Source organism: Agelaius phoeniceus, chromosome 6, assembly GCF_051311805.1.
Source record: "Agelaius phoeniceus isolate bAgePho1 chromosome 6, bAgePho1.hap1, whole genome shotgun sequence".
In the NCBI taxonomy this organism is placed as follows: domain Eukaryota; kingdom Metazoa; phylum Chordata; class Aves; order Passeriformes; family Icteridae; genus Agelaius; species Agelaius phoeniceus.
Window position 1 is genome coordinate 10512972 of NC_135270.1, and position 27955 is coordinate 10540926.

The 27955-nt window shown below is 51.8% G+C and overlaps 2 protein-coding genes and 2 long non-coding RNA genes across 5 annotated transcripts in view; 2 read left to right on the forward strand and 2 right to left on the reverse strand.

Moving 5' to 3' along the window:
- MRPL21 (mitochondrial ribosomal protein L21) lies at positions 1 to 11105 on the reverse strand. The gene is made up of 7 exons (XM_054635693.2): positions 10973 to 11105; positions 10033 to 10093; positions 8749 to 8834; positions 6396 to 6559; positions 4741 to 4793; positions 728 to 831; positions 1 to 242 (listed from the first exon to the last, which is right to left on the reverse strand). The coding sequence occupies exons 1-7, from the start codon at positions 11088 to 11090 to the stop codon at positions 178 to 180; spliced, it is 651 nt and encodes a 216-aa protein (XP_054491668.2). The 5' UTR covers positions 11091 to 11105; the 3' UTR covers positions 1 to 177.
- IGHMBP2 (immunoglobulin mu DNA binding protein 2) overlaps positions 11055 to 27955 on the forward strand; it is a 24333-nt gene continuing 7432 nt past the window's right edge. For both annotated transcript variants that reach the window (XR_013182687.1, XM_054635684.2), the window contains exons 1-10: positions 11055 to 11162; positions 11774 to 11943; positions 12187 to 12379; positions 12894 to 12991; positions 17351 to 17514; positions 18230 to 18430; positions 20407 to 20554; positions 22253 to 22427; positions 27029 to 27211; positions 27623 to 27741. Coding sequence is in view for 1 of the 2 variants with exons in the window: in XM_054635684.2 (XP_054491659.2) it covers positions 11089 to 11162; positions 11774 to 11943; positions 12187 to 12379; positions 12894 to 12991; positions 17351 to 17514; positions 18230 to 18430; positions 20407 to 20554; positions 22253 to 22427; positions 27029 to 27211; positions 27623 to 27741 (1525 nt within the window). In the remaining variant the exon portion in view is untranslated. The remainder of the gene's footprint in view (positions 11163 to 11773; positions 11944 to 12186; positions 12380 to 12893; positions 12992 to 17350; positions 17515 to 18229; positions 18431 to 20406; positions 20555 to 22252; positions 22428 to 27028; positions 27212 to 27622; positions 27742 to 27955) is intronic.
- Positions 12513 to 18287, reverse strand: LOC129122101 (uncharacterized). The gene is made up of 5 exons (XR_013182688.1): positions 18106 to 18287; positions 17185 to 17257; positions 16801 to 16991; positions 12817 to 12982; positions 12513 to 12642 (listed from the first exon to the last, which is right to left on the reverse strand). It is a non-coding gene; the product is annotated as an uncharacterized LOC129122101 (long non-coding RNA).
- Positions 19097 to 19917, forward strand: LOC143694317 (uncharacterized). Its single transcript, XR_013182689.1, has 3 exons — positions 19097 to 19217; positions 19346 to 19360; positions 19477 to 19917. It is a non-coding gene; the product is annotated as an uncharacterized LOC143694317 (long non-coding RNA).

The following is a 27955-nucleotide window of genomic DNA, read 5'->3' on the forward strand; positions in this document are numbered from 1 at the left end:
AACAGCTTAAAAAACATTTCATTATTTTAAAAAGAAAGCACATAGAGATTTCCATTTCCCACCACGTAGAGATTTCCATTTCCCACCACAACAAGAAGTCCAGAACTTCCCAGTGCTGAGGCAGTTTTATTTCCACAATTGCCTGGAGCAGCAGTGATTCCCAGAACACCTCCCCAGTCAGGACAAGCAGGGGTAGATCTCAATGGTGTTGATCCTGAGGACAGTCTGGGGGTTTGAAATGACTGAAAAAGAAGGAAAAGGGGGGAAAAAGGATCAGGTAACAGCATAAACCTGGTGCCTACCTTGTGCCAGGGCTCCTGCTGGCAGACAGCAGCATTCCATGGGGATGCCAAGCAGGTCCCAGAGGGCAGCCTGGCCAGGGCTTTACCATCCATCCCATATAAAAATAGCCATAATTCCTCCCTCTCTCAGAGAAGGAAGAGACATTTGGTGACCAAAACCTGGGCAGGACCCTGTTTGGGCTTGCTGGGAGCTGTGACGACACATACACTGTGCAAGGCTTTGGGGAGAGACTGGGATTGCTCTCCTGCCCAGGAAGTTCAGGGAACACTGCGGGAATATTAAATCCTCTGTGGGTGCACCTGGGAGAGGGGCTGGCCCCGAGGGGCTCTGGGGACAGAGAACGAGCCCCTTCCTCAGGTCCTGGTGCTGGGATTCCTCCCCTCCCACATCCAGCAGGGAAGGAGAGGTGTCCCTTCCCCCTTACTTTTCTTCCTCTGGAAGTTGTGTCTCCTCCAGAAGCGCATGTTGACCTTGGGCCACGACTCCGTCTTCTCAATCACCGTGGCCTCCACACGGACCAGGTCCTTCCTTAAAAAGGAGTGGTAGAAGCACCAGGTTTTAGTTATTTACATCCTATCATTGTCACTGCTAGAAAGGAAGGGACTCTTTTCAGGCTAGCAATGATTTATTGCTCAGATCAACGCCAATCTCAGAGGCTGTGACATTCTGGAGATATATTCAGCCACAGCTCAAGAGCAGTCACAAATTTCATTGCTACAAGGTAATATATTAACTTCCTAACTCAACAGACAGTTGCCACAGGGTTTATTTTACTTTTCTAACTTATCACCTTTATTTACTTCTGCTGCACTGCAGATACTTTTATCCAATGGGTTTCTAACTCACAGGCACACATGGGTTTTTTTGTTAGGGGAAAACCATGAGTTTTTATTTTAACTTTTTACAACTACACCCTTATATTACAAACTCTTCACTATCTTATCAGTACAGTTTCTCACTTAAGGTATATTCTCACCTACAACCATAGAAATACAAGTTTTTTCACATCAATCTAAGATTCCTTTAAGGCTGTAGATCAAATTTTTTAGTGTCTGTGGAAGTTTCTGCTTTCCTGATTCTCACAACGTCCTACTCTTGGGCAGCAGGTTTCTGGGAGAAGAGACAAAGGGATAACAATCCTGGGAATTCCAGATCCTCCCTCGTAGGAGGGCCACCTGCCCAGGCACAGCCAAAAGCCTCCAGGTGCTGTACCTGGCCCAGGTGTGACAGGTCACAACTTTCCTGTCATGTGAGGGATGAGCTCTTCCATCAGAGCAGGCAGCAGACACAGGGACCTGCAGGAACTTGTAAGATTGAGGCAAGATAAATTCCCCTGGCACCTCCAGGTGATCTCATGTGCCCTGCTTTGGTTTTGGCACAGGATGAGCCCATCCCTGCTCCTGGTCAACAAGAAATCCTTCCTCCCCCTCTAAAAGCATCACAGACAGCTGGAAGAAAATCTCACCTTGTTGGAAATGCTATAACTTTCCCAGTAATTTTTAAATTAATTGTTTTAATGAACCATAAGCAATTTTCCACTGTAGCCAGCGTTTAGCAAGGCTTGCCATAAAGCTGCTGCTGCTGCTGGAACACAGTTTTGGGGAAAATTACATTAAATTACTAAAGTTTTGTTAAAACAACTGTAATCAACCTTGATATGCTTCAAGGGTCTCATAAGGTGAGAACCCCCAGGCAGGATCCAGACAGGAGCTTTGCAAAGGGGGTTTTTAGTCAGCAGCCACAGGGAAGGAGGAGGAGCTGCTCTTCCATGCACAGCACTCCAGAATTCCATTAAAAGCTCGTTAAGTTTGCCACAGGAAGACATTTAAAGACCATTTTGCTGACAAACGGCTCCGTCTGCACTTGAGGGGGGCAGAGGGGGAAACCCATCCAGCTGAAATTGTTCCAGCAAGGTCACTGGGAGGCCAAAGGCTTCAGACAGCCACCACCTCTTAAAATTCACCCTGGGGGTGTGATTAAATCAGAGATTGGATCCCGGAGGAAACTGATTTATCTGCAGTTAGTGACCAGCCCAGGAGAAAAGAGATATAAAATAATACAGATTTTAAGAAACCACTGTGTGACCCCAACATCCCAGCTCCAGGATATGCTCCAGATCCAGCACCACTGAATCACACACAAACCCTGCAACCCTGAGGGAGGAGAAACCAGAAAGCAAACTGCACTCCAGCCCTGGTTTACCACTAATCTGGGACTAAACTTCCTGGATTCAAGGCCCTGAAGGGCTCTCTGTGGGACTCAGCTCTAGGAACTGCTGGCAGGAGGCTGAAGCACAACAGAAACCAACTTTGCTGGAGAAGAGCTCGTGGGCAGGACAAGTTCTCAGCAAAACAGAGCCCAAGGAAAAAAAAATAAAAATCTCTATCAAACGTTTTAGGTATGACTGGAATGTCCATAAAAATAAGAAGGGGGTCACACATTTCCCAGAGCCTGACACAGCTGGGCCTGCTGCCTTCAGCAGCAAAATGTTCCACGGATTGGATTTTTGCAGGAGGTGAGAAAAACTCAGGCTGGAACCTCATCAGCTGGGCTGAAGGGTGCTGTCAAGAGGCAGAAAAAAAAAAGGATCCAGGCAAGTTCCAAGCCCAGAGGATGCTAACTCTTGGGTCACAGCTGCAGCTGCCAGGCTCGCTCCCTGCAGGGCTGAATCCCAGCCCAGCTGGCTGGGACAAACACAGCTCCAAAGCCTTTGGCACTTCCACTGCACAAAGGGGGAGGTAGCAGGAGAAACAGCGAGCTTTCCTAGAGGGAAAGTTCTCATCAGCTCTGTTTTGTCTAGAAATAAGCCAAACTTTCCCTGCACTCGTGCCTAGCACAGGCTCCAGCCCTTGTGCCAGCCAGGGCTGGCAGCGACTTGGACAAACACGGAGCCCAAGAGATTCCAGAGCAGGAGCCAGCCAGAAGCTCCCAGAATAGCCTCCAGCATGCAGATGGGGTGTGCTAGGATTTAAACAAGTGTCATGCTGTGGGGTATCAGAGGAACAAAGCCTGTACAGCTGTCCCAAACAGGACACTTTGGGAGCCCACAGGAAGCGGCTCCGGTGAAGTCTCAGGCTGTGAGCGCTTACTGGGTGTTTATTTATACAACAACAGAACACAGAACTGCCTCTCTTCTCATCCAGCCTCTCCTCTCCTCCCCAGAATGTCTGTGGGATAGGGGATTGTATGATAGAACTGCAGTGTACATTGCTGGTGACACCCTTTTCCCTTCCCCCTTCTCCTTTTCCTCATCCCGTATGGGAGAGCTGGGATTTGGGTGGTTCCCTCAGCTCAGAGGGTGATGGCATCTCCCCCTCAGCCTTCACTCTTCCTGGCCAGCCTCCTCCTCCTCCCACTGACTCCCTTCAGCGACAGGCCCTGGAGGCCAGGCCAGATGTGCCAGGCCAGATGTGCAGCCTGGTCTGCCTCAAGCAGCTGCCAACACTTCCCACACCCTCACAGCACCTGCAGGAGCCAACAGCTGGTTTTCTTCCTGTCCTGGACCTCCTGGCTATGCCCTGCCAAATGCAGCACAAAGAGCTGCCAACAACCAGCCCAGGGCCCCTGGATCAGCTGGAGAAGGAAGCTGCTCCTCACCCGCCTGACAGGGCACATCCCAAAACTAAAAGCCCCTTTCTAATCCTAAAAATGAGATTCTCCTTCCTAAAGCCTTCCCCACACAGTATCTGGCAGTAACTCAGAGAATCCTGATGATCTGCTATTCCAGATCCACTTCCAGTGCTGCCACAAGGACTGGCAGCTCCCAAAATCCTGTCCAACACAGGGGCCTGAGGCAGGTGCCACCAGTGCCACTTGAGCCACGTTATCACTGCACAAATAACTCCTAAATACCACCAGCAGTAACACCTGGCCCACAGCCCCCTTTCTTTTGGGAAGGAAAAGTCCTGTACAGCAAGTCCTACAGCAGTGAGATGGAGGCAGTGCCAAGGGATCGACTTCTCCCAAGTTCTGTGACTGCTGGATAATGTGATTAATAGGAAGGGAAAAATTAGGAACACTGAAATTAGGGTTAGGGCTTGCTGGAGTAAGTCAGTGCCAAAGGGAAAAGGGTTAAAAACCCAACTCAAGGGATTAAGGGAAAGGATTTCTGGCTTATTTCAAGATGACCACCACCAAAATCAGGGTAGAGATGCTGAAGAGCAACATGTCCTGCTAGTTTGTGCAAGGAGGAAAAGATCCCACTTTTCCTGGTGAATACCCAGGAGCTACCTCAGAACTGAGACCTGCTGCCCTCCCAGCACTGGGGTGGGGGACACTCACCAGAGGCTGATGAGCTGTTTTACTGGTGATCCTTTCAAAAGCCACGAGGCTGGGATCAAAGTTAGTGCTGATAAATCCCAGTTTCAGGGACTGCAGAGCCTTGAAGGCACAATTAAGTACAAAAATGTCATATAATTCCTTTATGAAGCATCTTACCCCAGCAGCGGCCTTCCAATGAGCGTGAAGTCATCAGCACCAACCAGCAAAACCTGGGGGAAATAAATCAGGCACAAATCACTGCTCATTGTCCTGGCAGAAATGCAAACAAGACCTTTCAAATTCTACAGCCATAAAGGAGTCAAAGTGCTTCAAACCAGGCCTTCCCACATTTCAAACCTGACACTAACTGGAGGGGTAGTGAGGAAAGCTGCTAACAGGCTGCAGACAGAGCCATTACTCTTCCAGAGAGCTCATCCCACTCAAACAGGCTGCACAAGTATCTTTCTCCATGATCAGAACACACTGAACCTCTCTGTCCTGGCTTACCATCAGCCATAAAAAATTATGAAAAGCAATCAGGGAAGAAGAATAACCTGCCTCATGTGGGATCTGGACAAATGGCAGCTCCCAAACCGTTGCATTTTTACAGCAATTGCTACAAATCCCAGTGGAGAAACAATTCCCTCATTCTCCTCTGTAAGGCCTGCAGATGGGGAATAAATAAATGAACATCTGGGGGTTCATTTCAGCCACATCTGAAGGAACAGGCAGGATAAGAGAGGATGCAGTAGGAAGAGGCTGCATTCCACTGAAATCATCGAGTTTGGAAGGAACCTTCAAGGTCATGGAGTCCAACCATCAAACCCAGCACTACCCCAATCTTCCCTAAGCCATGTCCCCCAAGTGCCACATCCAGAGCCACTTCTCCCAGGGCTGCCTCACAAATCCTCTGGCAGCACTTAAAAACCACACAGAAATGGTCATGAGAAGTCCTGGCTTTTGTTTTAGACAGAAAAAAACCCCCAACAAATTAAAGGGCTCTGGTGTTCAGGCAAATTTTCTCCTTCACTCCCACCTAGATCTTTGCATTCTGTGCTGGCTACAGCACAGAAATCCCTCCTCTCTGCTGCACACAGGGATGTGGGACACAGCTGAGGACATCCCTAAAAAGCTGCTTCAAAACTGGGCTTCAAAGCAATGGACAAGCACAAAAACTCCACAGCTCTCCTTAATTATTACTTGCTTAGCTCTAACAAACAACAGGAAGGTGAAGCCAACAGAATCCCACTCCATAATATTTCCCTTCAGCCTGGATTAATGAGCCTCTGCAAGTCCCTGCTGGCTGTCCAAGGCTGAGGATAAAGATATTAATTGGATCTTGGCAATTCTCCCCTCTGTGCCCCATCCCTCTGCCTCCACCCGGCCCAGCACGATAAGGATCTTGCAGAGCCCTGAGGAGTTTACAATCCCTCTGGGAGACCTGCAAGGATTTAAGAGGTTGGACTCGATGATCTTAGAGGTCTTTTCCAGCCTAAATGACTCTGTGATCCAGGGTGCTGGACTCTCAAGGCAAACACAGGCTTTTGCTGCCGGCTCTGGAAACAACAACTGTCATTTTCTTTTTTTGGAAGGAGTTAGGACAACAAAAATCTGTCTCCCCACAGAGTCTGGCAAGACTCACTCCAGCCCTGTTGAACAGAAATCACAATAATATCTGAAACTGGAATGAAACCAAGGGAATTGGAACAAAACAAAGGGCTGGAACGAAGGTGGGAGACCCCCAGGAGCACTTTGGGACGTGGCGTTAAAACCAGCACTGGGTTTTGCCTCCAGGAACGTTCGCAGAGAACCTGCTCTGGCTTTTTTTTCACCTTTTCCATGCGGATCCGGTCTCCACACTCGGCCTCCAGGACGTTGTCCATCATGATGAGGTCCTCACTGGTGATTTTCCACTGCTTGCTGGCGAAGTGCACGACGGCGAAGAGGCGCCCGTAGTGCCCCGCCGCGATCAGCCCGTTCACCTTCTGCACCACCTCTGCTGGCAAACAGGGCCAGGATCAGGGCAGCACACCCAGGGAGCTGGGAAGGGCTGGGAAAACTCACCCAGCCACCCTGCTCTCCCCCCCAGCACTCTTATCTTCTGGGAATCTTTAGGCAAGGATCAACAGCAGCGCTGCTTCCCAGATGTGTGAGCCTCCCTTTCTTAAAATTAATGATTTATTTGTATTTTAGGTGCTGGCAAAGCCACACATAAGTAAACATCTTGTATACACTGTGCAGCTTCTCTACACTGCTGACTCTCAGCCCATTCCTCAGGCATCCCAAAATACACTGTAGTTGGATATAAAGCATTCCAGAAAAGAGCTCTTGTCCATGCACCCTGTGTTTGGAGGAAATTCCCTCCATTTCCAAGTCATATGCAGACAGCCCAGGGCTTTGAGCAGTGCCTAAGGCACAGAGGAACATTGGGAAGAGCTTGGCAGAGTACCAGGGAAAGCCTGGCCCCAAAAGTTGTACCTGCAGCAAGGACAAGAGACCAGTCCCTTGCTCTTTCCCAGAAAAACGTCTTCCCACATGCCTGTAGAGTGGTGCTAGGAGCAGGACAGAGCCCAGAGACCAGCTCCTGCACGTGGACAAACTCCATTCCCTGTGATCAGCTTCCTGGGCAGTGAATCCAACCCCAGTTTTTATGGGAACACCAAAAGGTGTTGCTGCCTGACACCATCCCACTGCCAAACAGCAGCTTCCCACCCTCCTCAGCCGCGCAGAAAAACACATTAAAAAGTGGCTGAATCATTTTTGGGTTTTTTTCCTTGGAATGCAAATAGAACATCCCTTTGGGACAGACAGGAATCCAGCAGCCAGGCAAACCCAACCCAATCCTTAAAGGAATGCTCAGAAAAGGTCCAAGCTTCAAGCCCTAGGATTCAAAGTTAAAGGTACAGGCAGGAACACAAATTATTTGCAGGGCAGGAGCTGCTGCAATTCCCACCAGGATAAAGAGTTGTTGATAACTCTCCCAACACCTCCAGTGCCAGGAAACATCAAGTGATTGCTGGCTTGGATCTCAGCACCATGTGGAGAGACCCATCCTAAAATATCCTGGGCTGTTTCCATGGGCAGCAGGAGGCAGAACTGGAAAGCTCCTGCTGCTGTTCCCTTTGGATGAGCACAGCCAGGAGATAAGGATGCAATGCTCAGCAGCAGCAGGAGGCAATGGCACGGGAGCAGGATGGCAGCAATCCCTGAAGATGGGACCCTGCTCCCCACAGGGCTGGCAGGGAGCAGTTTGTGGTTCACTGCTGGGTTATTTCTCACACAGGGACAGGCACCCATCTGTCACCTGAGTGATTATTGACACTTGGCTTCTCACCACAGAGCAGAGAAAAAGCAGGATCAGAACAGGCCAGCAGGAGATGTGGAGCAGGAGGCTCTCTGCAAAGCACACCCCTCAGTCAGGGACACACTCCAGCCAGCGATGGGGGACATCTGCAGGAAGGTGGGCTCAGCTCTTGTCAACCTTGTCACCCAGCTCAGAGCCTGAGTGCCACATCCAGTCATTCCCTGGACAGCCCCAGGGGTGGGGACTCCAAACCTCCCTGGGCAGCCCCTCCCAGTGCCTGACACCCCTTTCCAGGAAGAAATTCCTCCTGATGTCCAACTTGCCTCTTCCCTGGCACAGCTTGAGGCTGTTTCCTCTCACCCAGCAATCCTGACAAGCTGAGGGGACAGGGACACGACCCCAGTGTTCTGTCACGCTGTGTCCCACCTCTGCAGGTCTGTCCCTGTGCCCACCATCCAACTGCTCCTGCTGGCTGGATGTTCTGTTTCATGCACCAAAACACACCAGCTCTCCGTGTGCCCACCATCCAACTGCTCCTGCTGGCTTTGATTTAGCCAGTGAATGGAAAACAACTCGTTTCTCCTGCCCAAAATGCTTCTCTCAAGCTTTAATTTTTTTTTTAATATAGTGTTCCATGCCACACATCACATCAGGTAAGGTTCCTCTGGGAAAAGCTGCCCTAAACTAAGGAGAGATCACATTGTACCCAAATCTCCCAAACCTGGAGAGCAGCTGGAGCACAATTCCAGTGACACTAAAACACGTGAGAAATGAAATTAAAAAAAAAAAAAAGAAGTGAAGAACTCAAACTTCCAAATGAAGACATTTATGCTCAATCAGGCCTCGAGGCAGTGCTGGAAGACCAGATTTGAGACTTTTACCTGCATGATACTTGGCTTCTTCCACTGGATCTGGAAGTTTCACTTCAGGCCATGGGGGCGAAGTCAGGGAAGTTTTGGCAACAAGTCTGTGAAGAACAAGGCAAAATTCACTGCAGCAAGCAGAAACTGCCAAGAGATGGAAAACAGGGAGAGGAAAGAAGGAAAAAGGAGATGGAGTAGAACTGCATATTACTCACAAACACCACAACTCACAAGGCGTCAGATTACAGATTACAGTTAACTATTAGGCAAGAATCTACAATAGCACAAAAGCAATCTTGGATATAAAGAGGAGGGAGCTTTGCCTCAGAAAACTCCATGAGATGAACATGAATGGTCGTGGTTTCTGAAATCTGAAAATTTAGCAGATTTTGTAAACACCATCCCAAAACAAAAAGCAAATACCATCCCCCTCAGCAGTGGGCAGTTCAGGTTTTCCTGCATGCAGAAATCCACACTTGGCCTAAACAACACAGGATGCACCAAATGCATAAAATATTCGGGAATAAACATGAGACGTAGTGAAAAAAAAGCAAAATGGACTCAAAATCCTTTGCAATGATTGGTTTACTCTGTAACCCTGAGCCAAACATCCCAAAGGGCTTTAATCCAACAGGAACTGAAAGCACCTGTGAGTACACAACTACAGGCACCAAGGCCTCACAGGGTTTAGTGAGAGTTTGGGTGCTGCATCACCCAGGCAGGGATCCAAGATCTCTGATCCTAGAGGATGAGCAGGAAGAGGGAACAGTACATCCTGCCATCCTCCCTGGCAGGAACTCTCTGCTCCTGCAGTGTCCCCTCCTGGTCACAGCCAGCAGCAGCTCCTCAGTCCCACAGGAGATCCCAGCACAGGGAAAGGAATAAAGGCACAACAAAAGGTCCCAAAGGGCTGGAAAAAGCAAAGCCTGAAGGTGTCATTGGAAGAGGTGTCACAGGATTCCTGAATGGTTTGCCTTGGAAGGGATGTTAAAGCTCATCCAGTCACAACCCAAGGCAGGGACAATTTCCACCAGACCAGGTTTCTCCAAGCCCTGTTCAACCAGGCCTTGAATATTTCCAGGGATGGGACAAAAAAAAACCACAAACAAACAAACAAACCAAAAAATGAAAGGAAGCATCCTTCTGGGAAAGGTGACTGAAGGTAGGCAGAGCCCAAAACACTAGGGAGTGATCAAGGGGCAGCCAAGTCTCCTTCCCAGAGGAAAGCCAGCTGCCCTCCCAGCCTGGAAGCAGGGCAGCATTCCAGGAGGAAGAGGCAGAGTGATGGATGTGTGACATTACCCTGCCTGTGGGGATGAGCTCTGGGAACTCCGGTGCCGGACCGCAGCCAAAAGCAGCGAGGCTGAAAGGGAGGAAAAGAAAATTAAACACAGGCAGCAGCTGCTGGGCTTTTGCAAAATTCCAGAATCATTCTGGCTGGAAAAGTCCTCCCAGACCACTGAGTCCAACCTGTGACTGGCCAACCACATTGTCACCCAGCCCAGAGCACGGAGTGCCACGTCCAGGCATTCCTGGGACACCTCCAGGGATGGGAACTCCAGTACCTCCCCAGCCTGGGAAGGAGATTGATAAAGTCCTTACTCCCTCCCATCCATTGGATCTTGCTGAAGGGTTTATGCCAAGGTGCAAAGAACTGTGTAAAGCTGATTCTCCTTTTTGTTAACACTCCCTGACTTTTGGACTCCGAGCTGATGCTGGGAAAGACCCGGATCCCTTCCACCTCTGGGAAGAGCTCCAGGGCTCATCCTGCAGGTGCAGGGCAGGAACACAGAGGGGCCAGGAGGCAGCAGTGGGGACCCTGACTACTGCCAGCCTCCTTCCATCCCAGCAGCAGGCAGAGCACACCCTCCCATCCTTCCTTTCCTCCCACCGCCTGGAAGAGCATCTTCCTCCATTCCTTCTTCCCTTCCTTCCTTCCTTCCTTTCCAGCAGCAGCAGGCAGAGCTCCTTCCTCTCCTTCCTTGCCTCCATCCCAGCAGCAGAAAGAGCATTTTCCTTTCCTTCCTCCCTTCCTTTCCCCCCAGCCGCAGCAATAGCCCAGTCCGTCCGTCCATCCATTCCTCCTTTCCAGCAGCAATCAGAGCACCTTCCTTTTCCTTCTCCCCCCCTTCCCAGCAGCAGGCAGGCAGAACTCCTTCCTTCCTCCTTGCCCTCCCTCCCAGCGGCAGGGGCAGAGATTGTCCCTCCCTGTCCCTGTCCCCCGTTCCCGCTCCCCGCTCACCTCCCGCCCGCCGCGCTCGCGCCGCCGCCATCGCGGTGACCTCGCGCCGGACGCGGAACCGCGGGGGCGGGGCCTGGCGCGCGCAGGGGGCGGGGCCTGCGCGGGCCGAGGGGGCCATGGCGGCGGAGGCGGCGGAGCGGCACCTGGGGCTGCTGCGGGACGAGCGGGAGGCAGAGCTGGCCCAGAGCAGGTGCGGCACACACGGCACCGGCACCGGCCGCCGGGGACACGGCACAGACCGCCGAGGGATTACGGGGCGGCCACAGCAGGGGACACGTGCGGCTGCGGGGGCACGAGAGCGCTGTCACCCCTGGGGAACACTGAGGGACCTTCAGCTGGGACCCGCTATCACCCCTGGGGAACACTGAGGGACCCCTTGTTACCCCTGGGGAACACTGAGGGACCCTCAGATGGAACCCACTATCACCCCTGGGGAACACGGAGGGATCCTCAGATGGGACCTGCCTGTCACCTATGGAAACCCCGAGAGATCCTCCCCTGGGACCCCCTGTCACCTCTAGAAAACCCTCCTGTCACCGGTGGGAATGCTGCTGGAGTCCCACCGCTCTAACCAGCCCAGCTCTATAGGAACGTCAGCCCACAGGGCTGTGATCCATGGGGAATCCTGCTGGGCTCGCCCCCACAGGACCAAGTCACCCTCTTAGATGGCCTTGCTGGGGGTACAGACGCTTACCCAGCCAGGAGGATGGAGGTGCCAGGCTAAGATCATTCCGCTCTGTCCCCTGGAGCTGTGACCCTCATCCTCACCCCGTGCTGTTCCCACCTGTGTGTGGTTCCCAGGGCATGGCAGGAGAGCGTCTCCCTGAAGGAATTGCAGCGGAGAGGTGTCTGCTTGCTCAAGCTCCAGGTCAGCAGCCAGAGAACCGGCCTCTACGGGCGTCTCCTGGTGACATTCCAGCCCAGGAAGCGGGACTCGGACACCGAGCTGCCCTCCAACAGCTTTGGGCCTGGTCAGTGACACTCCTGTCTTTCCAAAGAAAGAGATCATACAGCCTAGAAGGGTTTGGGTTGGAAAGGACCTTAAACCCCTTCCAGTCCCACCCTCTGCCATGGGCAGGGACGCCTTTCCCCTAGCCCAGGCTGCTCCAAGCCCCATTCAGCCTGGCCTTGGACACTTCCAGGGATGGGGCAGCTGCAGCTTCCCGGACAGTGACACATTTGCCCCACCTCACTCTCCCTTCCAACCTCTGCAGGGGACATCGTGGGGCTCTATGAGTCAGCTGGGCAGGGGGACCCGCTGTGCACGGGCGTGCTGACACGTGTCACCCCCAAGGCAGTGACAGTGGCCCTGGAGGAGGCCCGGGATGGGGAGCTGGCCCTGGACCACGAGCACTCCTTCCGCCTGCTCAAGCTGGCCAACGATGTCACCTACAACAGGCTCAAAAGGTGAGGGCTCACCCCGGCTCACTCTGCCCAGCGGGATGGGGGAGTGCCAAGTTCAGTTTGGAAAAGCCTTCCCAGTCCCTTCCCAGCTTGGATTTGTCATTCTAGAGCCTCACAACAGCCTCAGTTTACCCACCTGCTGGCTGGTCCTGCTCTTCCCTTTCCCTCTCCAGGGTGTGTTTTGGTCCTATTGCATCACCTCTGGAACGCTCTGGGTTCTGTGTAGGGCCTTTTCCATCCTGGCAGAAGGAGTGAACAGCTCCTTGCTGGATAAACATCCCAAAAAAGCACATTTGGCTGTACCAAACAGGGACAATGGGAAGTGGAAGCCTGACCAGCAAAGGGATGTGTGTGCAAGGGTTGAGAGATGCAGGAATTGTGTGGGATTAGTCTTGTGGGGTAGCATTGTTCAGCTGTGGAATAGCGTGGTCCTTACTCACAGCTTGTCTCTGGGCACTTGGGAGTCTCCAAAGAATTCCTGCTGTGTCTGTAACCTGGATTTCCCCTTCTTTGGCAGAGCTCTAACTGCACTCAAGCAGTACCGTGGTGGCCCAGCCTCTGACCTGATCGACGTCCTCTTCTTTGCCTCTGCTCCCAGGGCGTTCCCTGAAACAAGTAAGGATCCTTTTTTTATCAGGCTTGGTGGGCATCCTTGGGAATTGCCCACGAGAGCACAAATAGCTCTGATCCCTGTTTTTATCCACACATGCTCCAGAAAAGACCCCAGTGTTCAATGTGAGTCATCAGTGGGGCTGCCACTGGTAGCACTGTGTTCATACTGGTCTGTACTGGGCACACTTTCCTCATGGAAAGGACCTTGATAAAAACTTGGATATAAGTAGTATCCACTCTGTTGTGCTTCTTAGGAAGAAACAAAGATTAAATTACACAGCTCCACCTTTTGGGGAGAGCAAAGCCTCTGATCAGCAGCTGAGTCAGATATCACCACCTGCTAATGGATATTATCCCTTGGCAGAAGGGAAGGGTGCAAAAATCAGGGACTGAGGGCTGAGGGTGGGCTGTGTCTATGCCATGTACAGAGCTCAGGGCTGCTCTCCCCCGTCATGCCATCCATCCCTGCCAGGGTTCTGCCCCTTTTCCTCCCCTCCACAGCTCCCTGCACTGTTTGTCTTCCTTGGAGTCCTGGATTTGGCTGCCCACTATGGTTTGCCTCTCTCCCATCTCCTCCAGCCAGGTTTGACTTCTGATAGGATGTGCCAGGGACAAAAAATGGGTGCTAATGAGTCCTATCCCCATTTCTCTAAGCATTGATCCCAGTCTGAGTCAAACCTTTTAGCCCTTTGGCTGCCCGGGGACCTTGGTGCACTCAAAGTTTTAATATTAAATAAAAGAATTAAATTTTTATCAATCAACTTTCCTCAATAGTGCTTTTACCCCTGAGGGAGCAGAAGTGCCTCTAATGAAGGAAAGCTCCTTTTCACCACATCACTCAGCTGTGCCAGGCTGGGCAGAGATGAATTTTCCATCTGCTCAGCGCTGGGAATATTGATGGGTAGATGGAGGCACGTTAGACAGACAGAGGAGGTGCAATATGAACTCCCAAGGCCTTGCAGTTACTTCCTCCCTTCAGAGCTGCTTTCTCCCCACCTGGAGAGATGTTGTACCAGCCAGGAATTAAGGGATAATAACTTGGAATAAGCCTGCCCTGAGCTGAAGGGCTCTGCCAGGCAAACTTCACAGCACTCAGGCAGCTTTTCCATGTCACAGCCTCTCCTTCCATGACCAAGCACCAATTAGCCTGGTTTCTTTGGGGATGTGTCTCATCCCATCCATTACCTGGTTTCAAACAAGCCCATCAGCAGCAGGCTGAGTCAATAAGCCCTGGACAGCTCCTGAAATTGGCTGTCTAGACACACATCTGTGTCAACACTGCTCAGGGATGCCAGATGAGCTCACTTCCCTCAGAAACCAGGGAGCCACAGCTGGGAGACAGGGCAAAACCCACTCCAGCAGGTGCAATGTGCAGCAGCAGAAGCCCAAATCTGATTTTTTTTTTTTGTACGGGACAAGATAAGAATCCTAATTTTTCAATCAGGAAATCTCGTAGGTGGGTTCTGACACCGCTGTGCATTTCAGTAATTAATTATCAGCAGCAGCCTAACACAGCACATCAAAGCCCAAGGCCTTTCAAAACACTTAAATATGCAACAATAAATGCTGCTGGCATGAGACAAAAACATGGGACAGGCTGTGGGAAGAAAAACCTAAGGAATAGCCAAAAGGAAAGGAAGGGATTTCCAGTGGGTAGCTGGGACCTGCAGCAAAGATTGGGACTGGCACAAAGCACTTCCATACCTCACCTTGCTGCCTCCAGGAAGGCTCCAAGGGGGAGAACCATTTTTCCAGAAAGGGCAGACTCTGAACTGAGCAGGAATTTTGCCCTTACCAGACTCCCTGGGAAGCAGAATCCAGGTGCTCACCCATCAAAAATGGCCTCCTTGTCTCCCTTCCACTTTGATCTGCACCCGTGGCCCTGCTGGAGCTTCCACACCTGAAATCACCTCCAAACAATCCTCCCCTGCTCCCAGCTTCCATGTGGGATCCCTGCAGCCCTACATTTAGGGAATGGGGGGGAGTGGAGAGGCTTTTCTTGCCAGCAGAGGCCAGCATTGCTCTGCTTGCTGTGCTCCTCCTGGCCATCCAAGAGGGACATGTCCCTTTTCCCTTTGGAAAGCAGGTTCTGCTGTACCTGTGCAGGTTGGTGATAGCTGCCAGCTCTCTCCTGTGCTGGAGAAAGGAATGCTCATTTTTGTTCCTGACTCCAGAAGGCCTGGCTTGTGTCCACCTCTGTCCATGGCTGTCAAAACATTTGTAAAGGGAAAGAAGCAATCCTGGTGAAAAGGCAGGAATGTCCCCAGAAAAAGCCAACCTGGCAGCAGAACACTGGGGAAGCACCAGGGATTTCCAGCAAGAATTTCATGGCTTTTTGACACAAGTCACTTGCAAAAAAGAACCTGAAATGCTCCTTATCCCTCTGCCCTGTGACACCTCTTGTCATCACAGGGGCCATGGAGAGGCCTCTGAGATTTTTGGGGAAGACAAACAGTCCAGACAACTCAGCTGCCAGATATTTCCCCTGGAGAACAGGGGAAGTTCTGATCCAGGCTGAAGTACCCAGCTGGATTTTGTCCAGCAGTGTTGGCTGCAGTGAGGAGGGGCTGCTGGGGATGGGGGTCTGAATTGCTCTTGGTCAGAAATATACCCTGGAAAGGGTTTCCAGCTCTGGAAAACCTGGGCTCTTCCTCCCAGGAAGGGCTGTTTCTATCCATTTTTGGTGCAAAGACCCCATTCCTGAGCCTGGATATCACCCCCCAACCCACTGCCTCAGCAGAGCTGCTGGAACTGTGCAGAAAAGCATCTCAGTCCCTGGGAATGTTGGGGCGCCAACATGGCACCTGCATGGCCAAGGAAATTTGGTTTTCAGCACTAATAAATGAAGTTGTGCATCAGGGCACAATTACCTGGCCGCCAGCAAGACACATCCCAGGGATTTCTTCAGGTGAGGATACCTGGAGCCCAGCTGCTGCAGGGAGAAGAGTTTGGAGGAGCCACAGCATCCCCTAAGAGGCTCTTCCCTCCTGCCCACCAATGTGGCCAGCCCAGGAGAGGCACCCTGCCAGCCTTCCCACACAGCAGCTCCTGGCAGCCCGTGGATGGGAGGGATGAGGGTGGGCACAGGCCTGGAGAAGCTCCTTGGCTCATCCTTGAGAAAGGAAGCATCAATGACTCCCACATCCCAGCTGTTCCTCACTGTGGGAAAAGCCTCTCAGGTTTGAAGCTATTCCTGCTTTTCCCCCAGCCCATGGGATGCTTCCTGGTCCTGTCTTAGTCATTAACACACTCACCCAAAATTTACGTATTAACCAAGAGGCAGGGTGACAGCAAAAAGCACCTTCAGCCCCATTTCTCTCCTCATCATCACCTTCTCAATGAGTATCTTTTGTTTTACCTCATTTGGTAGTGCTGCTTGAAGAGCCACAGGTTCACCTGCCTAAAACCAGAAGAAACTGCCATGTTTTTAATCCAGCCCTTAATGCAAAGGGAGGGATGAAGCACATGATGCCCAGCAGGGAAGGATGCCCAGAGATGTGTCTTATATAAGCTTTTGTGGGAACGTTATTTTCGGGAAACCTTGGTGTAATGAGTCATCATCCCTGCTGTAATTAACTCCCATAATGAACAGGGAGATTAGCATTAGGATTTGGGGGGGGGGGGGGGGGATGAGAATAAATTTGGGCTTAAATGAGATCAATCTGGGAGGTTAAAAAGCAGCTTTTGAGAATTCAGTCTCTGCAGTGAAACCAATTCTCTTCTAATGCGATTTGCATATTCTTTTCTCTTTTTTCCTCCCTTATTAAAGCAGAAATGAGTTTTAATTTTATCATTTAAATTGCTCTTTGTACCTTTTCCTGCCTTCATTCCCAGTCTTGGCTGGCCACCACAGGGCTGCTCTGTTCTGCTCACAGACTCTGTAGGTTTTTCTGCTTTTTCACTGGTGCTGCATTAGGTTTGTTCACTGGCAGGGATTTGTTTGCCAAATCTGCTACTTCCTCCCCAATTTTCATTGAAGATTTCACTAAAGGTGTTGGTTCTCCTGCAAAACAAACCGAGAGCTCCCTCCAGAGCCAGGAAAACCTACCTGTTTGATGCTGGAGCAGCTTAATGCCTCTTAAATTCTGGGAATTCCAGCACTGACTGGCTGAAGGCCAAGTGTCAGAGCTGGGGAGGGGATGGGGAAGCATGGGTGCAGGATGGGGAGGGAGCCTGTTTAAAAAGCTTATTTTTACCTTCTGGGGTCTTCCAGCCTCCTCAGTGCTTTCCTCCCAAGGTTCTCCTCATTACCAAGTGGATTTGGGCCCGCTGCAGAGAATACCATGTATTTCTAGATTTGTGCTTCTCAGCCTCTTCCCAGCTGGGGCTGAGGTCCCAGTGACTCTCCTGCTGTCTCCCCAGAGCCTCTGGAGTTCTTCAATGGCTCCCTGGATGAGTCTCAGAGGGAAGCTGTGTCCTTCTCCCTGGCTCAGAGGGAGCTGGCCATCATCCACGGGCCTCCAGGCACAGGGAAAACCACGACCCTGGTGGAGATCATCCTGCAGGCTGTGCAGCAGGGCCTGAAGGTGAGGCTCACTGCCAGGGCTCTGCTGACAGGGACCGCCTCAGGTGGCCACCAGTGACCATCTCTGGTTGTGTGAAGGCCTCAGAGCAGCCTTCTTGTCAAGGGAAGATTTATAGGGATTCTTCATCAGGAGCTGGGGTGGTACCACAAGGGGAAATGGCTTCAAATGGGAAGAGGGGAAATTTAGGTTGGATATTGGGAAGAAATCCTTCCCTGTGAGGGTGGTGGGGCCCTGGCACAGGTTGCCCAGAGAAGCTGTGGATGCCCCTGGATTCCTGGCAGTGTCCAAGGCCAGGTTGATGGGGCTTGGAGCAACTGGGATAGTGGAAGGTGTCCCTGCCCATGGCCAGGGGGCTACTTGATGGGCTTTAAGGTCCCACCCAAACCATTCCAGGTTTCTGTGATTATTTTGCACACTCCTGGGCTTTGTGGCAGCTGGAGCAGCTCCTGTTGGATCTGTGCTAATCCAGAGCCTGGCTTGGCTTGCAGGGACCAGGGACTTCCCCAACAGCTCCAAGGAGGTGCTGATGAGCTCAGGTTTGGGGTTCGCTGGGGCCCCTACAGAAGTGCTGCAAAGCAAGGAGGGAGTTACCTGTGGTGATGCCAGTGCTGTGTTCCCAACAGAAGCTCGCTGGTCTCCCTCTCTCTGCTCGGCCACCCCCTGCTCCAGCCCGTGGGTGCCCTCAGAGGTGCCAGGGCCGTGCTTGTCCCCGCAGGTGCTGTGCTGTGCCCCGTCCAACGTGGCCGTGGATAACCTGGTGGAGCGGCTGGCGGGCTGCAGGGCGCGGCTGCTGCGGCTGGGCCACCCCGCCCGCCTGCTCCAGCCCATCCAGCAGCACTCCCTGGACGCCGTGCTGGCCCGAGGGGACAACGCCCACATCGTGGCTGACATCAGGAGGGACATCGACCACGCCTGGGTGCGTGCCCCTGCGGGGGGAGTGTGTGTGCAGCCCGGAGTGATCCCGTGAGAAGGGCAGATACCAGGGGGACGTTCTTCCCTGCGAGGCTGGGGGGGCTCTGCAGTGGATGGTTCAGAGAAGCTGTGGCTGCCCCTGGATCCCTGGAAGTGTCCAAGGCTTGGAGCAGCCTGGGCTAGTGGAAGGTGTTCCTGCCCTTATGAGATGATCCATAAGGTCTCTTCTAACCCATTTTGGGATATTTTTTGGGGGTACTTTTCTAAACCATTTTGGGATTCTCTGATCTTCATGTGCTGGAGGACAGAACTCCTCCTGCCTGAATCCCTCATGGAAGTGGGAAAATTCCAGTCCCTGCTGCTGCCCCTCACATCACCCGACTGCCCTGATCCATGCCCTCTTCTTTACCAGGGAAACATTCCCATCATTAATTCACTTCCTAACAAGCTGTCTGCCTGTCCTGATACTCTCTCCCACTCTCAGCCAACTCAAGTTGGAAGCAGAGCACATTTTAAAATGCATCCTTAATTTCTTCTTTCTCACCCTAATTTTCCTAACATTCCCTTACAACATAGCTCTGGTACTTGGGGTGAGGATTTGATGCTAACTAGGTTATTTTCCTTCCCTTTTCTAGTGGCGGCACTGTCCAAAAGCTTTTTTTTTTTTTTTTTTTTTTTTGCTTCCTAATTTATTTTCCATCTTTCTGACTGGTGATTAATTTTCACTTTCATCTCCTTGGGAGGAGTATGTCACAGAAGCTGCCCTTGGCTGCAGAGAGCTCATCTCCAAGGTCCTGACCCATCTTTTCTTCCTCCTGCCTCTGTTTCTCCACTGCCACATTCCCTACTTTTCCCTGGAACAATTTCTCCCTTTGCAGCTCCATGTTTTGACTCTTCTCTCTCCTTCCCTTCTCCCCAGCCCACAGAAGCAGCAGTAAGAGAAATAAAAACCTGTGCCCTCTTGAGGCATTTCCTACGCCTCTGTGCTTCCTTCCCTCACCTGGCTTTGAGATTCCCAGGACCTCAGCTTCTGGATACTCCTTACTCCAGCAGGGTTTCAGCCCCACAGTACCTGAGAATGAAATGCAGCACAGATCCAGGGCCAGTCCAGCTCCAGGGATGCTGAGCAGGATCAGGGAGCAGTCCAGGAGGATGAGGCAGGGAACCCAGGGAAGAAAGCAGGCTCACTCCATGAGCTGGCCTTACATAGACTCCCAGACCAATGAGGACATGAGAGAACTCACATGAGGCAGGTGGGATGATTAGAGCTGATATTCCTAATCCCTAACTAGGAATGGCTCCAGACTGACCTCATCCTCAGGGCCCTGTGATCCCACACCTGGAATTCCTAAGCCCATTTTGATGACACATGTCAGATACATGGAGGTTTCACAGTTTTAAATACCCATGGATTCAGCCAAAGCAGGGGGCTGAGGTGATCCATGTTAGACCCTAGAAAATCCATCCATCCATCCATCCATCCATCCATCCATCCATGGCATGACTATAGGAACCAGCCTGTCTTACTCTTTTTGCTACCTATAAGAGCTTCTGCCTGCAGCCTTTGCATCCTTTCCAGCCTTACTTCCAGGGAAATGATCCCAGTTTCCATCTGGGATTGTTCAGTGAGCCATAGCTGAGCTGTGCTCCCATGGCTGCTGCTCTGGCAGTGCTGGTGTCCAGTGCTGGTGGGTTGGGGTGGTAGATACATTTAATACCTGCTAAAAAAAGCCCTGGGCCTGTCTGGATTTTTTCCAGCAGCTCAGAGAGGCCAGTTTGAGGTGGCAGAGCTGCTGCTGGGGCTTGGGGAGCCCTCCTGCTTCCAGAAGGGCTCTGCTTCCTCAGAATAAGCCAGGAAATCCCAGTCCCCAAGACGCCTCTTCCTAAACATTCCTCCCTCCCAGATGCTTTGGCAGATCAGAGACACGGCCAGAACTGAGTGGCAGCAGTTGGCTCTATCCAAATTTTTCTGTTTTCTAGGCAAAAACCAAAAAGGCCCAAGACAAAGGAGAGCGAAGCCATTTCCTGGGTGAGATCAAGAACCTGAGGAAGGAGCTGAAGGAGAGAGAAGAGGCTGCCATGACTGCAGCCCTCAGCCAGGCCAGCATTGTCCTTGCCACCAACACAGGTGTGACATCCTCCTGCTGGTGTTTTCCCTCCCTTTGCCAGCTAAACCAGGTGCTCTGCAAGGCAGCTGTCCTGGGATGGCTGGCACACTTGCTCCCAGCTCCTGTGAGCTCAGCAAAGCCCCCCAATCCCAGTGGGATTCTCCCAGCTCCCACTGTGGCACGGGATGTTGTTGAGCACAGAAGATGGATCTGGAAGGGCCCCTGTTAGCTCTGAGTAGGAGCAGGGAGTGCAGTGAGTAAACAAGTGCTGCTGTAGGTGTGCAATCTGCTCCCCATGGCATAAATCACATGGGATTGCTTCCCTGCTTGGACCCTTGCCAGGGCTGATGAAACCCAACACGTGTTTCCAGAGCCTGCTCCCAGGCTGCCTGTGGCTGCTTCTGCACTCACCCAAATGCTGTCACACAGGATTTTAGGGAGCAGGTCCAGGTGTCCATCAGGCAGCTGCAGCTGGGAAGGTTTGGCACGTGTGGAAGAGCTTTACTGGCTCAGGTTTTTCATACTCACTTAAAATCTTCAGATCTGGTTGCTCAAGGGTCATTTGTTGAAAGGAAACATCAATAGTTTTAGGTCATAAAACAGCAAGTTACTGGAGTGAAGGTTAGTGGACAGATAAATCTTTCCACGTCTTAGTCCCTGGGAGTTGGCCTCTCATTTCTTTATACTTGCCTGAAAGAGAGGGGGAGATTTCCTTCTCCCAGTAAAACTGGTGGTTTTGTTGATCAGCTGTGATTCTCCCTGGAACTGGAGCTTCCCAGCCAGCTGGAGAAGTGGCAAGAATCGAGTTATGACTGTACAACTCACCAGAGCAGATTCATACAGGCTGGAAACCGGTTTTGGAAGGAGAACAGTGTCTGTGGTGGCAAACTGGAATGCCTGAAGTGATGCAGAGCTGCAGAAGCAGCAGGATTTACAGTGGCAAAGCCAAATCCCCACTCTCAGAGCTGCAATAGCACAGGAGCTTTGGAAAAAACATTTCTGTAAATAAAAATCTGGGAGACTGGCTTCCTCACCCTGCCCTCCTCCTTTTGCATCCTTCTTCTTTGTGAACCGCAGGCAGATTTGGATGCTCCTGGAATTCAGATTTCTGATCAATGTATGGATCAGTATCAGTGGGTCATGGTTAGAGCAGGATGTCTGTAAGGAGACAAATGTTACAAATGGACTTCTGATGTTAAAAATTAGCCCTTGATGTGCTGTGTGGTTCCAGTCTCCTTTCCCTCTTCCCAGTGCCACGAGGAGGAGCAGAGTCAGCCCATCTCCTCCTCTCAGGGTGTCCCTCAGTTACCAGACAGGTGAACCCCCAGTTCCTCACCCCCTGAGTGCTGGGCATGAGGAGTTTTGTTGGCACTGGGGGGCAGCAGGAAGGTGGGTGTTCCTTGCTCTGCTCCAGATGAAGCACTGGAGCATATTGTTGTCTTTGGCATCTGGGCTTCACTGATGTTCCCAAAGATACTTGGAAGCTTCTGGGCCCAGATGCCAGGGGAAAAAAGGACAAAGAGGAGCTGGCAAAAACAATCCTGACTTACACATATCAGTGGATACGTGTTTGGCAGGGCTGAATTCCTACATCTCTGCAAAGAAACATTATTTCACTTGCCTCAGTCACTATTACAGCTTGTGAGGTTTGTTTCCAGAGCAGGTTCCTCACTCTTCCTTGCTCCCCTGCTCACTTGGGAACCTTCTCCTTCCACCAGGTGCTTCCTCAGACGGCCCCCTGAAGCTGCTGCCTGAAACCCACTTTGACCTGGTGGTGATTGATGAATGTGCCCAGGCTCTGGAAGCCAGCTGCTGGATCCCTCTGCTGAAGGCTCCCAAGTGCATCCTGGCTGGGGATCACAAGCAGCTGCCCCCCACCATCATCTCCCACAGGTAAAAATCCTGGATCCTCCCGTTCTTTGTGCAGCCTCTGAATCCTGGTGATTGGAGACATTTCACAGTGGAGAGCTGTGCTGCCTGCAGGCTCTGTGGAATGCATTTGGGCTCATCCTCAGGCTAATCCTAGTACTTCCTTTAATTCTGCTTCTGTGGTTTCCACATTTATTTATTTAATGTATTAATATGTGAATTGGCCCAGTGAGATGCTGCATTATCACACACCTCAGGGATTATAAAACCTCCCAGTCCCTACAACGTGGATAATAAGAGCAGTTAGTTTGTGGAAAAGATCTGTGGATAGTGCAAATTGCCTGTGCTTCCAGGGGGATGCTGCAAAGAGTACTGAGGAATCTTTGAGTTATTTAAAACATAAATGTGCTCATGTTTATCTGGTTTAGGCAGCTCCAGATCTGGAATTACTGAACCACTGAAGCAGAGAAATAGGCCTGACTTCATAAACAGCCTGTCCTACTTGCAGAAAGTAATGAACAAGACACATATCTGCCACCTCACTTGGATTTTGAACACAGGAAATGAAAAATCCAAGGCAGGCAGCAGCTCCCAGCACATGGCCAAGAGATAGTGAGACCAACATTCAGGGGCTGCAGCATCCTCTCCTTTTACCTCTCTCAGATACCTGAATGCTTGCTGTTCTGCAGATCTTGGCAGGTGATAAACACATGCTCAACTGCCCGGAAGTGTCCAGGCTGGTGAGCTCCAAAAGCCTCTCCAGAGCCCTCCACTCTTGTGTCCTGCTGTTTATTCCCTGGGAATTTGCAGGCTGGCTCTCCATGCCTGGATTTTCCAAGCAAGGCACTTTTTGGAGTAGTGTCTTGTTGGCAGCAAGAAGAAATTGGCCATTTGGTCCTTCTAATTTCAGAGTTGTTATTATTTTCTGTGAGTGGTGCATAAAGTTCCTCCTTTCCCCCAGAAAAACTTCATGATAGCTCCATAATGCTCCATAGTGCCCACCCAGCTGGATCCACCTCAGCAGCCTCAGCCTGGCTTCTCCCCAGACTGTCAGATTAAGGGCAAAACACAGTAAAAATCCCAGCTCTGTTATCTGGAACAGGGCTGACACTCAGCTGGTGTCACTTTTGGCTCCCTCTTTTGAGACAAAAGCAGTTTTTCTTCACTCCAGAAACATTGTAGCAGCTGCTTTGTTTCTGCTCTGTCACGGTGGCTGCTGCCAGGAGCCTTGGCTGGAGCTGGAGGCTAAAAGCTCCTCCTGGATCTCCTCCTGCTCCTGCTTGAGCAGTTGTGCTTTTCTCTCCATCAGCTTTGACTTGGTGGCCTTGGCAGGGCAGGGGGAACACCAGACTCCATGATCTTAAAGACCTTTTCCAGCCTGAACAACTGTGATGGAAATAAACGGGATGCTGGAGAGCCCCGTTCTGGGCTTTCCACGTTCCCTGCAGGCCCAGGAAGCATCACAGAGGCAGATCCCTTCCACCTCCTTCCGTGGGTATTTCCAGAGCTCCCACAAAGGCCCCAAATCACCTGCCAGCTCCTCTGTGGTTCAGGGGAAGCAAGGAGCTATTTCCAGGGATGATTCATGCAGAGGACTCCAACCCTTCCGCCTACCTTCCCCTTCTCCATTGATGACAGTGGGCCTGGAGTGGGTGGGCTCCTATTTTTGGGGCCACAGGGAAGGGTCTGAAGTTATCTGGGATGAATCCAGGCTGGCAGGAGGCTCAGCTGTTACTACAGCAGGGGAAGCCAGCCCTGCTCAGGCAGGAAGCCTCTGTCCAGCAGGAATGCTGTGGGACTCTCTCCACCTTCCTGTTACCTGCTTTTTCTTCCATGGAATCAGCATTTACGTGTTCCTACCAGCAGTGACCCCCTGAGGCCTGGGGAATGTTTGATAGAGGGTCTGAAGGCTCCTCTTCCCTGCTTTCTGACACACCTGGAGGTGTCCCAGGATCCAGAGGCCATCCCCACACACACCTTCCAGTCCATGCTGGCAAATTCCAGCCCCCTCCAATTCCCTCTCGGCAGCTCCAACCCAGGCTCATAGGCAGCAGCTTCCATCTTGGAGATCCTCCTCCTGCAATTTGTCCTTGTCCCTGTGGGCATCTCCATGCCAGGGCACTCCCTGCAGTCAGTCAGGAACATTTGTTTGCCTTGTTGGAGCCCTCATTCCATCCTTTTCCCGATGAATTTGTCTCCACATCAGGGCTCTGATGTATTAATTTGGTTTTACCCCCCTCAGATACTGGCAGGTGCTTATCAAACCTCTTGTTCTCTACAAACACAGGGATATTTTGCCATCTTGTTTGTCCATGGTCAGTCTGGATGTCTGCACCATCCCAAATCCATGTGCTGATTCCCATGGCAGGTCTGAATGGGCTTCCTTTCACTTTGTCACTGAAGTGCCAGGCCTTGGGTTTCTCTGGTAGCTTCCACAGCTGGATTGTCCTGGGACACATACATGAATTTTTACTTGCCTGAAAGAAAGGGGGAGATTTCCTTCTCCCAGTAAAACTGGTGTATAACTTCTCTCTGGAGTTCCTGAGGTGGGAAAACACAGTGACCTCCTTCTCCAGACTTTTCCAGCCAAATCCAATGCAGGGATCAGTCACACCAGCATCTCCTGTCTCAGGGATGAATAAGAAAAAATAAGCCATGGCTGAAGACACAGCTCCAGCCTTCCACGGGAAACAATTCCTGGTTTTCTCCTAGTACTGATCATTCTGGACACGTACAGAGCAGGCTGGCCAAGCACAGCATTTCCTGCAGGCAAAACAAGGTGAAACCATGTTAGCAACAAATCCTGCTTGCTGTGGGCTGGGTTTGGGAATTCTGCCTTTCCCAGCTGTACTTTAGGTACTTTAAAGTAGATATTCCCAAGCATCCCATGCATGGTTCTGTCTGTCCAACTTATCCCAATTTTATTTCTCTAAAGCAATCAATAGGCAAAAAACATCTGCTCAGGGCACTCAGGATTTCCTTGGCAGAGAAATCAACCACCATAGGAATTAATTGAGTGGTGAAATAACAGAAAATTATTAACAGGTGAAACATTCCTGAGCAGATTAATTCCTCATTATTAATTCAGCATATAACCTCCTGTGGATCCCTGTGGTGGGAATGCTGCTGGAAGGGTAGGGAACAGCATTGTTCCTGAGGTTTGCTCTGAGGTTTAGTGGCTGTTTCAGGCATGTGTTTGCACCTGAGTGCCAACAGCTCTCCCTGCTTAATTTCCTTCCTGTCCAGGAGGATCCAGGCTCCATGGGCAGAACAGAGTGGGGAGAATCAAGTTAATTCCTGATGTCTGGAATGCATCCCCCAACCCCACATCTTGCTGTGTCCCCTCATCCCACCTACCCCATCCCCTCCTCTGGCAAACTGCTGCCTCCCACCTCCTGCTGCCCTGTCCATCCAGAGGTTATTCCCCTTTTTTTGCCTGCGTGCTGCATCCTCTGATTCAGCGAGGAGGAGAGCTAATGAGGCCCAGCTTCTTGGAAAGATTTGTCCTTAATTGTCCCTTCTGCAGGTTTAATGGCTTGGCAGTCTCCTGTCACGTTTCCCAAGCGCCTGTGGTGAGCGTGGCAGGGCTGGCTGGTGCCACAGCAGCGCGCTCGCTGTGGGGCCGTGTAGCGCTGGGATTCCCCCGGCAGGGATTGGATGCGTGCTGTGCCCCAGAGCCTGATGGAAAGCGTTTTCCTGAGCTGTTCCCTGCTGTCATTCCATCATCTTCATGCTGCTTCCTTGTGTCTGGCAGCCACCAGCACGCTCAGTGTCAGCCTTGGTATGAAAAATCTCTGTACGCTCACAGAATCCAAGGGCAACGACTTCCATCCTTCTTCCTCAGATGGTGCCTCCCAACAAACCCTCTGTGAGGCCAGGAGGAAGCAAACAGGCTCCTGAAAGGCTGAATTCTGTAGGAATTTGATTCATTTGTGCTACATATATGAGCAAGGGGCGCTGCTGGATGTGATGGGGATTTAGTGAGTGAAGAAGCAAGGAGTGCAGTGCATCTGTGCCTTAGTCCAGGGTGAGTGGCCAGGGAAGGATGCAAATGCTGGAGCAGCAGGGATCTTGGTGAAAGCAGCAGGGGTTGGCTGTGTGAGCACCAGGCATTCCAAAATTTGGGGTGGAGCTCTGATCCTATTGCAGTGGGTGATGCTGATGCTTTGGCTGAGCTTGCAGTAACACCAGTGTAGCCTTACACGGATGACACTGATGGATCATGGAATCACTGAGGTTGAGAATGACCTCCAGGACCACCAAGCCCACCCTGTGATCAATCCTCACCTTGTCAACCAGACCAGAGCACTGAATTCCACATCCACTTGTTCCTTGAACACCTCCCGGGGTGGTGGTGGTGACTCCAGAGGCCAGGGGCAGGATCCGTGTCCAAGCTTCTCTGGTCTCTGAGTCTGTCCCTGAGGGTCTGACAGACCTGGTGGAACAGGGGTGACAGTGCCACCCCAGGGGAGCCACACGACGGTGCTGAGCAGGGCTGGAGCGCGGCTGCTCCCACAGCATTCCCACTGACACCCTCTGCACCGTGTGTGTCGGGAGCGGCTGGCTGAGCCCCATCCCGTCCCTGCGGGATGGACACTCCCACTCCGAGGTGCTTCTCCGTGCAGGGCCGCGGCCGAGGGGCTGTCCCTGAGCCTGATGGAGCGGCTGGCGGGGCACTACGGGGAGCGGGCGGTGCGGATGCTGACGGTGCAGTACCGCATGCACCGGCTCATCATGGAATGGGCGTCCTCGGAGCTCTACGGCGGCCGGCTCAGCGCACACCCCTCCGTGGCACAGCACCTGCTCAGGTGGGTTCCTGTTCTCCGCTGCTGCAGGAGCTGAAATGTCCTTTTTGTTCCTTCCCTGCGGAGTTTTCTGCTCCTCCTGAGTTTGGGGCAGTGTTTTTGTTTCAGACATTGTTTCATCAAGGAGACACTACCGGGGGGGTTTGCCCTTTCTGCTCTGTAACCAGAAGTGATGCAGACTTGTCTTCTGTGTCCTCCTTTGCTATGATAATCCTGGAATCCCAGAATGGTTTGGGTTGGAAGGTTGGAAGCCCACTCAGTCCCATGCCACAGGCAGGGACGCCTTCCACTAGACCAGACTGCTCCATGTCCCATCCAGCCTGGCTCCTCCAGGGATGGGGCAGCCACAGCTTGGGTGGATATTGCTGTAAGAGCAGCATTGGTAACTGGCCCTTTCACACATACCTCGTGCAGGGACCTGCCAGGTGTCTGTGACACAGAAGAGACCAGCATTCCCCTGTTGCTCATAGACACCGCTGGCTGTGGCCTGTTTGAGCTGGAAGTGGAGGATGAACAGTCCAAGGGGAATCCAGGTACCAGAATGGATGGACTGAGGTGCTCAGCCCACCACAGGCTTGGCCACGTCCCAGAGATGTCTCCATGGGGTCCCAGAGAGCCTTGCTTAGCTGAGAGATCTTCCCTCCATAAATCCTCAACCTCCAGGGACTCTGAGCTGTGTTGGAGCTCTAGGGACAGTGTCCAGCTTGTGGGTGGCCTCTCTGGCTGCCATGTCCCCTTGCAAGGACA

Coding starts and splice junctions, on each gene's coding strand:
- MRPL21 (XM_054635693.2), bottom strand. CDS start 11,090: ATGGCCCCCTCGGCCCGCGCAGGCCCCGCCCCCTGCGCGCGCCAGGCC. Junction 10,094..10,972: donor GCGAGCGCGGCGGGCGGGAG/GTGAGCGGGGAG, acceptor CCTCCCTTTCAG/CCTCGCTGCTTTTGGCTGCG. Junction 243..727: donor CAACTTCCAGAGGAAGAAAA/GTAAGGGGGAAG, acceptor CTTCTTTTTCAG/TCATTTCAAACCCCCAGACT.